The 12207-nt window shown below is 41.7% G+C and overlaps 1 protein-coding gene across 2 annotated transcripts in view; it reads left to right on the forward strand.

Annotated features, from left to right (window-relative positions):
- Positions 1-12207, forward strand: part of SLC30A10 (solute carrier family 30 member 10) — a 46806-nt gene that overhangs the window by 14261 nt on the left and 20338 nt on the right. The window contains exon 1 of one of the 2 annotated variants that reach the window (XM_059905669.1): positions 11552-12182. The exons of the other annotated variant lie outside the window; for it this stretch is intronic. Within the exon in view, the coding sequence (XP_059761652.1) occupies positions 11552-12182 (631 nt within the window). Of the gene's footprint in view, positions 1-11551; positions 12183-12207 lie in introns of those variants that run through there. 2 annotated transcript variants of the gene reach the window in all.

Below are 12207 nucleotides of genomic sequence, written 5' to 3' on the forward strand. Positions count from 1 at the left end.
GAGCAAACTACTCTCTCTCTCACTTTCTTTGCACAGTAAGACTGAAGCACATAGTAAAAAAACAGTCTTACAAACTCATGCTCTCAAAGGCCTATTAAAACATCTATAACAACAGCCATTCTTCTGTAGGCAATAAGCTGCTTTGATTTGCCAAGGTCAAAATCCTGCCTGGCTCACACTTACTGGAGACCTAAAACTTAACAGCGCCTGCCCTGGCCTCACCAGAAGCCTCAGTCTCCATGTGTTAGTTTGGCCTCTAGATTCTCACCTTTACCCTTCTCAAGGTTCCTGCCAACTCACCAGTATGTTAGGGCTTTAGGGACTAATTAAGAATACCCCTTTCTTACTCTCCTAGGTTTGGAAGCAATTGATAGGTAAGAGACAGATGATAGTTGAACATAACACCAACTTTATTATAGATATGACATATTACAGGATATGGCTTAGATGTGTAGCGGCAAAGAGCTTTTTAATAGTTCATCCCAGAATTAAACTCACCTGCCCAGTTCCAGACCTCCCTCCACGGGACAGATCCTGCTGGTTAGTTTCCCTCATGTCTAGGATTGCAGGTCTCTGAGGGAAGGCAAATCTGAAAAAGACAGGCCAGAAGAGGTTATCTGGGTATGCGCCACTCTTTCTCCCATGCTTACTAACCCAGGCAGTTATCCTGCCTCTGGGAAAAGGCGGGCAAGTGACAGGAAGTGGGCAGGAATGTTACTTCCGGGGAGGTGCCCTTGTGGGGAATGTGAAGCTTGGGGAATAGAGGGTCTCCTTAAAACAAACAAAAAACTGTCATCTGGAAGGATCCAACCTGTAGACCATCTGTCGGTGACCTACTTACCTTGATGGGAAGAAGCATATTTGGTAAGGAAGTTCTGAGACAGGTCCAACCTGAAGTCACCAGATACCTATGTCTTGATCCCTCCTTCACCCATTCCCACACTATCAGCAGACTTGGAGCTAAGTGCCCCACTCAAAGGTGCTTAATAAATAGCAAAGACCCAACGCAGGAACACACACATATACTACAGAGAAAAAGTGAGAAAGGAACCAGCAAAAAGGCAGATGAAAAATACATGGAAGAATAATAACCCAGGTGACAGAAGTTGTTTTCAGCTAAAACAATGAATATGAACTATGAACTGTCAGAACTCGGGGAAAAATGGAAGGTAAAAAAATATTACAGAATGAAAAACCATTTTGGAAGCAGTGAGACGTAGAATAAGCACTATAGAAAGCAATAGATGATGTGGAAGGCAAGCTTGAGAAACTGACCAAGGAATTTAAAGCAATTAGGAGGAAGATAATAGATACGAACAACAAACAATAGAGGTACTTCATGTACATACTAAGTGTTTCCTGAGGTAGAAAGCAGACAGATGTATCAGAAAAAAATATTCAAAGATATAATAGAAGAATTTATTCTGAAATATTCTAAAGGAAGATAAGAAAATCTGCAAAACAAAAATGGAAAATTCATATGGAGCAATCAATATATCCATTCTGTGAAAGTTTCTGAATATCAGGCAAAAGAAAGAATCCCATAGGCATCCAGGCAGAAAACAGACTCATCTACAAGGAGCAAATGTCAGGCTGGATTCAGATTTCTTTACAACATGCAGTGCCAGGATATAGTGAATCAATGTCTACATAGTCCTGAGAGATAAAGTAAAACAGGAACCTAAGAATTGTATACCCATCTAAGTTTTGTTCATTTATAAAGGCAACATAAAGACCATATATATATATATATATATTTTTTTTATATTTATATATATTTATATATATTTATATCTCCATCCCAAGAACACTTGAAAAAAACCACTAAATGATCTGGTCAACCAAAATACGAATGAAGATGAGTTCAGAAATTCAAAAGCCATGGTATGAAAAGACTCTTAGTAAGCATTAAGCCAATTGAAATATAAAACTAAAGCTAATACAATGGAGCAAATATAATCTTTTTAACAGAAGGTGCTGGAAGAACTGGACCATCCCATGCAAAAATAAATAAATCTAGACACAGACCTTATACCCTTCACTGAAATTAATCTCAAAGTGCATCAGAGACCTAAATGTAAATTGCATAACTATAAAACTCCTAGAAGATAACATAGGAGAAAACCTAGATGACCTGATGTATGGTGATGATTTTTTAGATACAACACCAAAGACACATTCCATGAAAGAATTGATAAGCTAGACTTCATTAAAATAAAAATCTCTGCTGTGCAAAAGACAAGAGAATGAGAAGACAGGTCACAGACTGGAAAAAAATATTTGCAGAAGTCACAGCTGATAAATGACTGTTAGATAAAATACACAAAGAACTTTGAAAGCTCAACAATAAGAAAACAACTAATCATATTAAAAATAAGTCAAAGACCATAACACACATCATCAAAGAAGATAAACACATGGCAAATAAGCATGCTTCACATGTACACCAATTAGAATCTCTAAACTATGGAACACTGACAACACCAAATGCTGTTGAAGATGTAGAGCAACATGAGCTGTGAAACATTGCTGATGGGAATGCAAAATGATTACAGCCACTGTGTGAAACAGTTTGGGAGTTTTTAACAAAACTAAACTTACTCTTAACCATACGATTCAGCAATCATGCTCCTTAGTATTTACCCAAAGGAGTTGAAAATTTATGTCCACACAAAAACCTACACATGGATGTTTATAGCAGCTTTACTCATAGTTACCAATACTTAAAAGCAACTATGATGTTCTTCAGTAGATGAATGGATTCATGAACTGTACCTCCAGACAATGGAATATTATTCAGTACTGAAAAGAAATGAGCTATTAAGCCATGAAAAGACATAGAAGAACCTTAAATGTATATAACTAAGTGAAAGAAGTCAATCTGAAAAGGCAACATACACTGTGATTCCAATTATATAACATTCTGGAAAAGGCAAAACTGTGGATATAATAAAAATATCAGTGGTTCCCAAGGGTTGGTATTGGGGGAGAGTGATGATTAAGCAGAGCACAGAGGATTTTTAGGGCAGTGAAAATACTCTGTTTGATATAATGGTGGATAAATGTCATTAAACATTTGTCCAAAACCATAGAATGTTCAATACTAAAGGTGAACCATAATGTAAAATATGGACTTCGGGTAATTATGATGTGTCAATGTAGATTCGTTACTTGTAACAAATGTACCACTCCAGCACAGGATTTTGATAATTGGAGAGTCTATTATCTCCAATAATAGGTTGGGGCTGGTGATATGTGGGAAATCTCTGTACCTTCTGTTCAATTTTTTTGTGAATCTAAGACTGCTCTATGAAAATTGTTTTAATTTAAAAAAACCCAAAATTTATCACCTAATAAAAAAAAACTAAAGCTAAATCACTTTCAGAATTCTATGTACAGAATAGAATGTAAATTCTTTAGATACTAATGAGACTACCATCAGAAAAAATTATTAAAATGAAATTTTCCCCCCCAAAATTTTACAGAACTTATGGGCTAGCAATGTTAGAAGCCTAGGGAAATGGAACTCTCATACCTTTTTTTTTTTTTTTTAATAAAAGGAAAAAATAAAATTGTCTTTATTTGCAGATGGTATGATTGTCTACCTAGAAAATACTGGGAAATCTATGAAAAAAGTATAAGATCTAATAAGTGAATTTAGCAAGGTCAGAGGATAGCAGGTTAATATAAAAGAATCAATTACATTTTTATACACTAGCAACAAACAATCAGAAATTAAAACAAAAACAATCTCATGAATTTTTGACAGAAGTATAAATTTGTACAATATTTTTGGGTGGCATTTGGCAGTGGCTATAAACAGTTTTAAATGCCCATACTTTTTGACTCAGTATTTCTAGGAATTTATGCTCCAAAAATGAGCAATGAAAAATGTACAAGGATTTTTACTACAGAGTGTTTACATAAACAATCACAATAATGACCACAATGATGATGAAATACAAGTGGATAAAAAAGAAAACTAAAATCCATCAGTGGATATGAGGGTTGCTTAAATAAACTACATACATCTCTACTATGAAATAGCATAAGCAGGTAGAAAGAATGAGGTAATCATATGAGAACTTTCCAGAATAATGATATAATAAAATTATGTGATGAACTCTAGAGGATCAGCATTTGAGATTTTTTTTCATGAAACTGTTGCCATTGTCCACATGATACACTTGGTGGCAGAGTCAATATTTAAAGTCAAGTCTGCTCATTTCTGAAGTTCATAATGTCATTTAACTCTTCCTAGCTGGAAAAACTTGAATAAGTTATTGACTTTTCCAACCTCAGTTTTCTCAGGATAGATAATGTCAGAAAAGACACTGGAACGTGTCTGAAGGGCACCCGTGAAGTTCTAGCTGCCATCATGCCTCCGATGTCCCAGCTCCATTTCGTTATATGACTCCACTGAAAATGGAAGGCACCATCTACAGGGCAGGATGAGCTGCAGACACTTGTTCATAATGTTTCACATAATTTCCTCTGCAGAAAAGAACTTAGTTTGTTCTGAGTGCTTTGCTTACCTCACATTTTAAAAAGTAAAGCCATCTTTGCCATCTATATGACATTCTGGAAAATGCAAATACATGGAGACAGAAAAAAGATGACTGGATACCAGGGGTTAGGGAGGAGGGAGGGCTGAATAGGTGTTGTGCAGAGGATTGTTAGGGCAGTGAAACTAGTCTTGTGATACTTTAATGGTGGATACATGTCATTGTACATTTGTCCAAATCCATAGAACATACAAGACCAAGAGTGAACCCCAATGTAAATTATGGACTCTGGGTTACAATGATCTGTCAATGTAGTTTTATCAGTTACAACTAGTGTACAATGCTGGTGCTGGATGTTGATAATGGGGGATGTGTATGCGAGAAGGTTATATGGAAGCACTGTACTTTGTGATCAGTTTTGCTGTGAACCTAAAACTGTTTCAAAAAATAAAGTCTACTTAAAAAAAAAAGTTTAGCCATGCATTGGATACTCAAATTCCTCCAGAGATCAGGCAGCTAATACAAAGAGTAAAAGCAGGTCAGCCTTAAGAAACATTTTTGTACTGCATGGCTTTCTTTTCTTTCATGCTTCCCTTTTTGATAGACATGGCTCCAAGAAACATCTCACTTTCCTCGTGCCTCTCTGATTTCAGGTCTTACCCCTCTCCCCTTGCTTACTAAGTTCTAGCCATCCCAGCCATTTTTTACTCCACGAAACATCCCACTCATTTCTCTGCTGTAGGGATTTTGCACTTGTGGGCATTGCCTGGAATGCTCTTCCCAGTTCTACTCAGGGCTGGCTTCTGCTGCCACTTAGGTTTCAGCTTAATTTTCATCTCTTTGGAGAGGGCTTCCATGACCATCCCATCTAAAGTAGTTCCACAGCCATTCCATAGTACAAAACTGTTTGAAGGCCACTGGAGTAGACAATTTATTTTCAAAATAGCCTTTATCACTACCTGACAACTCCCTTCCTCCCTCCCGCCCTCCCTTCTCTTCTTCCTTCCTTTTCTTTCTCTCTCCTTCCCTCCCTCCTTCTTTTATTCTTTTGTTCATTCTTTCTTTTAATTTCCTGTTATCTCCTCTAGAATGTAGGATCTACAAGAGCAGGGTCCTTGTCTCTTATTCTCAGCTATATCCTTTCTTAGACCAGTGCCTAGAATATGGCAAATGTTCACTAAATATCTGTTGACTGACCAATGGCTCTCACTCTCCTGATTGATCAGTGGCTTCCTATTTCCCTAAGATTGAGTCCCAAATCCTTTACCTGGCTTAGGAGACTTTCAATAATCAGTCCTTTGCCACCCAAAGCCTCATCTCCTTCCACTCTACCACCCCAAAGTCCATTCTCCAGGCCTTGGCTCATGCCATTCCCCCCTCCTTCTGGAGCCCTCTGTGCATTGGGGATATGGCAACCAGTGGGACAGACATGGTCTCTACCTCCCACATGGACAGTAACACCCAATTACCACAGCATAGACACAGAGGAGTGGGGAGCCTAGGACTGAGTGCTGGGATGCTGCACTATTTAGAGATTTAGAGAAGAGATGGAGGAACTATCAACGAGATATAAGGGAAACCAAGAGGGTACATTGTTCAGTGGTCAAATGGAGAGTGTCCAAGAAGGAAAGCAAGGTCTTTAGCAACAAATGTTGCTGAGAATTCCAGCAAGATGAGGATAGAAAACCAATGGATTCAAGAATTAGGAGGCCATGAGTAACTTTGACAAAGCCTTTCCAGTGGCTTTGGTGGAGATGGAGATGGGATTGGAGTCAGTGGCAGAGAGAATGGAATTTGAGGAAATAAAGACTGTCACAATTTTTCAAGTTTTTCCTCTGGAGGGGGGACGAGAATGAAGCAGAAATAATTTTTCCAGCACTGGGGAAGAATCGAAGTGAGGAAAGGTCATATTTATTTTGCCATTTTATTTTGTTAAGGCTTAAATTTATATTTCTCATGTGTCTTGAATGTGGAGAAGGGGAGAAACCATTCTTAGCACTTTATAATAGGCATGGGTTCTTGGCCAACTATTGACCGGAAGTATCTGCTTGCAAGTGACAAAAATCCAACTTATACTTGCTTGAGCAAAGAGGGAAAATGTATTGGTTCACATAGTCAAGTTGGAACCAGAGACTTGAATTCCATTAGTGATTCATTTCTTTCTGTTTCCTTTCCTACTGCAGATCGAAGGGTATTGGAAAGGAAGCAGCGGGAAACATAATTACCAGGGGCTCTGAGTCACACCCTCACTGCTTAGTAACCAGACAAGGAATGGAAACCCTTTCTTTACCAGATCCATTCTGAAAATTCCAAGAGAAGAACTCTGACCCATCTTGGATTAAGTGCCCATCCCTTGAGTCAAGCACTGTGACTAAGGGATGAGGAACTATGATTGGCTCAGCCTCCATTACATGCCCATGTCTGTGTCAAAGAGGACAGGGTATCTCATGAGAAGGAAGCAGGGAGGGAGTTCCAGACAACCTAAAACCTTAGCTGACCTATTTCAATTGCTGGTTGTTACAAATATAGTACTTGCTTTCTAGAACTCATGTTGATTATGGATCCATGGCTTCACAATTACAATAACAATGCCTTTTATTTGTCTATGTATTTGTACCTTCATTATCTTATTTGATGTTTAGAACATCAAATATGCATTACGTAGTATGAAGTTCTTATTTCCACTTACAGATTAGGAAACTAAAGCTCAGAAATTTAGTGACTGGTTTAAGTTGTACAATAATTTAGTGTTGGAGGCTGAGAATCTTAGTTTCCCTCTAGACTTTATTTCAATACTCGACACAACCTCTCATTTTGCAATGGTAATAAAGTTATGTCTCCCAGTCCAGTTACTCCAATTCTCTCTATTCTTCTACCATGTAATAACAGAAGACAAGGTCGTGATGGATGAAGAAGGATAGCAAGGATAGCTGAGAAGTTTGAAGTTGTATATTCATAAAATATTTTATTTTAAATATTTTAATATTCATAAAATATTTCACTAATCAATATTTTACATTCATAATACATTAATCAATAGTTAATTAGTCCTAAGCTAATTAGATTATTTGAACAAAGGGGGAATAGATGATCTTATAAAACCTAGGGTAATAGAAATAACTGTGAAGGGGATTCTACAATGTTACTTACTAGAAGTCAACAAGTCTGGGAATGATGATGGCCAGAAGTTAAGGAAAGGAGCCACTATTTGTTGATTATCTACTCAAGGTGCCATGCAGGGCCCTCCACTATGCTATCCTTTTTGATTCCCATCACCATTGTGTGAAAGAGTGATGTCTCTATCTCCAGATTATAGATGAGAACATAGACCACGGTATAGTGTAAACATAGCTTTTAAATACACTGGGAAACCAAAAATTCTGTGTGACTCACTTTATTGTAATATTCGCTTCATTGGGCTTCATTGGGGTCGTCTGGAACCGAACCCACAATATCTCTGTAGTCTTCCTGTACTTATTTTATGGGGCTGTTGTGAGGATGAAATGAGATAATGACTATAAAGTACTCAGCACAAGGGCTAGGCAGAGAGTCAGAGCTCAGTAACCAAAAGCTCCCGATCCTGGGCAGATATCTGGAGAAAACCATAATTCAAAAAGATACACGCACCCCAATGTTCATTGCAGCACTATTTACAACAGCCAAGACATGGAAGCAACCTAAATGTCCATCAACAGAGGAATGGATAAAGAAGATGTGGTGCATATATACAATGGAATATCACTCAGCCATAAAGAAGAACGAAATAATGCCATTTGCAGCAACATGGATGGACCTAGAGATTGGCATACTGAGTGAAGTAAGTCAGACAGAGAAAGAGAAATATCATATGATATTGCTTATATGTGGAATTAAAAAAATGGTACAAATGAACTTTACAAAACAGAAATAGAGTTACAAATGTAGAAAACAAACTTATAGTTATCAGGGGGTTGGGGGGGAGGGATAAACTGGGAGATTGGAATTGACATATACACACTACTATATATAAAATAGATAACTAATAAGGACCCTACTGTATAGCACAGGGAACTCTACTTAATACTCTTTAATGGCCTATATGGGAAAAGAATCTAAAAAAAAAAGAGTGGATATATGTATATGTATAACTGATTCACTTGCTATGCTCCTGACACTAACACAACATTGTAAATCAACTATACTCCAATAAAAATTAAAAAAAAAAAAGCTACCGAAACCTCATAATTCATAGTAACTATAAGATGCAGTCTAAATTTTTGACAATTAACTTAGATTATATATGTATAACCTATATACATATAGATGTGTATGTATACATACACACACACACAAACTATATGTATATTTACACACAACTATATATATATGTACACCCAGCGATATGTATGTATATACATATACACACAGCTATATATATCAGAACATTTTCCTTAAGTGCTTTTGGTTGACATCCTTAGTCTTTAGACTTTCTTGAAGTCAGGAACTAGGCCCTGGGCAGGGCACTACGCTTCCTCAGCCGCTGGCTTTCTAGTTCCACTGACTGCCCTCCCAGGGCAATGACATAATTCTTCTTATATGCCTTTGGTTAGGAGAAGGACTGGGAAACAGGCACAAGTGATATATTTCTGCTGTTCTCAGGTTTTTCTTGCAGTTGTGAATGACAGAGAAATGCAATCAGCGGGGACTGTGTTAGCGCTGTCAAGTGATCTCCAAAAGGCCTTTCTCTCTTATTTTGACTGCTTGGCTTTCTGTCATAGGTTACATGTCTCAGGGGTTTCGTAGTCTGCAGTACTGGGGCATAGCTTCTTCTTGTGTTAGAGTGTGTCGTCTGTGGCTCAATAGCAATTTTGTTACACATGCTGTATTACTAATATTAATACTAATACTAATCATGTGGCCCTCTGGACCACTTCATTCTTCCCTTCTCTTGCCCACTCTCTTCTTCATCCCACACCTTCTTTTTCTTCCTGTCTGCTTTTTTTTTTTTTTTTAAATAAGCAGTTAACATTTATTGAGTGCTTACTATTATAATCTGTTACAATAGCACTGTTATAATCACTTTTCACCTATTAACCCCTTCAATCCTCACAACCTTATGAGAGGGCACTATTATGATCCTCATTTTACAGTAGTGAAAACAGGCCCAGACAATTAAGGAACTTGTGCAAGACCATTCAGCCTCAAAACTTTCATCAGCCTATATCTCTTTACTGCTTTTTAGTTTTTGATCATTTTAATACTAATTTTTGAAGAAGACTTTATTTATTGATTTATTTTTGAAATAACAGTGGTGTGTGTTTTTTTTTAATTTTATTTTTGGCCACGCCGTGGGGCATGTGGGATCTTAGATCCCTGACCAGTGCTCGAACCCATGTCCCCTGCATTGGTAGCACGGAGTCTTAACCACTGGACCTCCAGGGAAGTCCCTAGAGAAGACTTTAAATGATCAATTTCCTCAAGTTCTCACTGTAGGGATATTTTCCTGGAGGTGGAAAGGGAACGCATCATAGGTTCCCAGAATTTCGAGGATCATCTGGTATAAGGTGGAACCCTCAGATCCAAGAAGTTTTTGCATGCTTGTTAAGGACCCTCGGGGACCATTAAAAGATAAGATCATGCTTTACAAGGCTAAGGCAATGAATGGGACTAGAATTAGAATGTTCCCTGAACGGATTCTGTGTCTATTTTGGAGTGAGACATTTTTATTCATCTCCAAGCCAAAAGCAGATGTGTTTTTTTAGTAATGGTTAAAGTTCAGGGGTTGGGGATGGGGGAGGGAGAAGAGAGATCATCAGACTTCACCCTCAGATCTTTTTTGGAATGAGACAAGAGTATAAAACTAAAACAAACCAATAAAGAAACCTGCAAGGTTCCCCCACCCCGCTCCCTGAACTGACCAAGAGCAAACACTCATCTTCAAAGACCCGGATCCTTGGTTTTTCCCCGAGTCCTGGGGACAGTCCTTTTCTGGGTAACATTTACTTGGAACACAGCCTGTTGTCAACAGAAAGGCTCTATTTGGAATAAGCCTTCACGTAGGTCAGTCACCGAACTCTATCAGGTCATGCTGGGAGGGACCCATGGGGGTGAGGAGAATATTCTCTCCAATGGAGAACGGAGACAAGTACACAGAGAAGTCCAGCCTTGTCCTCTTTGGTGGCCAAGAGACCTGCACCTATGACAGAGAAACTGCATTTCTGAGAGCTGGGAGGGGGTGCCAGGCTCACGGAAGTGTGATCTGAGCTCTCCCCCAGGGCTGCCTGCAGTTCACCTCTGGAAGGCGACCTTGTGAGCCAAGTTCCTAAAGGCGGCCAGGGATGATGCTGGGCCATGAGGGGGTGACGGAAGCGAGAGTGTGCCCTTTATGAAGGCTGTGAGCAAGAAAAGAGGATAAAATAGCTATACCACGTGTGGTGGTGGAGTGGGAGCGCCAAGTGAGCAATCAGCTCAAACTTCGCAAAATGCAAGGCAGGAAGCACCCGGAAGGGCAGGGTGGGACGGGTCGGTGCTCCCAGCTTATTAGGGAATCTGTAATGAATCGGGCGTCTGGGCACGTACGCGAAGGTGTTCACGTCCACCACTGCGAACACACCCCGCAGCAGTCAAGGTCCTTATCACTAAAAGCCAACAGTCACGGCCCGGATGGACTGGAGAAAAGGGGTCGTCGGGTGAACACCGCTTGTATTTAGGGGGTGTCTGTGACGAGGGCCATCCAGGCACGCCCCCTCTTTTCGGCAGCTCCCCTCTCTGCCCACTTCCGTCCTTAGAAGGACAGACACTGGCCCGTGGCCACGTGCCAAGGGAGGCCGAGCCGCGAGGGAGGGGCAGGGGTCGGGGAGGCGGCGAAAGGTCCCTTAGATACGGCCGCCCGGCCCTTCCTTTAGACTCTGGACGTGCGGGGACCGGGGCCGCTCGGCCTCCGCCTCCGCCTTATAAGAAGCCCGGGCGCCGGCGGGCAGGGCGGCCCGGGAGGCGGGGACCAGGCCACGGCAGAGTCCAGGGCGCCGCGCCCCACCTGTGGCGGCGGGACGATCGGCCGGGCGGGGATGGGCCGCTACTCGGGCAAGACGTGCCGGCTGCTGTTCATGCTCGTGCTCACCGTCGCCTTCTTCGTGGCCGAGCTGGTGTCGGGCTACCTGGGCAACTCCATCGCGCTGCTGTCCGACTCCTTCAACATGCTGTCGGACCTGATCTCGCTGTGCGTGGGGCTGAGCGCCGGCTACATCGCCCGGCGCCCCCGCGGGGGCCTGAGCGCCACCTACGGCTACGCCCGCGCCGAGGTGGTGGGCGCGCTCAGCAACGCCGTCTTCCTTACCGCGCTCTGCTTCACCATCTTCGTGGAGGCCGTGCTGCGCCTGGCCCGGCCCGAGCGCATCGATGACCCCGAGCTGGTGCTCATCGTGGGCGCCCTGGGGCTGGCCGTCAACGTGGTCGGGCTGCTCATCTTCCAGGACTGCGCCGCCTGGTTCGCCTGCTGCGGCCGCCGCCGCCGCCAACAGCAGCGGCATCAGCAGCCAGCGGCCGGGGGCGGCCCTCGCGGCGTCTTCCCGGGTCCCCAAGGCGCCGAGGGCCGCTGGCACGCCGCCGCCCTGCCAGCCCCCGGCCGCGACTCGGCCGTGACCCTCCGGGTGGCCTCGGTGGACGAGAAGGGGGCGACCGTGTTCTCCAACGTAGCAGGTGCCTTTCGGTTGCATCTTCTGGA

The sequence above is a fragment of the Balaenoptera ricei genome, chromosome 1, assembly GCF_028023285.1.
Source record: "Balaenoptera ricei isolate mBalRic1 chromosome 1, mBalRic1.hap2, whole genome shotgun sequence".
Classification (NCBI taxonomy): Eukaryota; Metazoa; Chordata; class Mammalia; order Artiodactyla; family Balaenopteridae; genus Balaenoptera; species Balaenoptera ricei.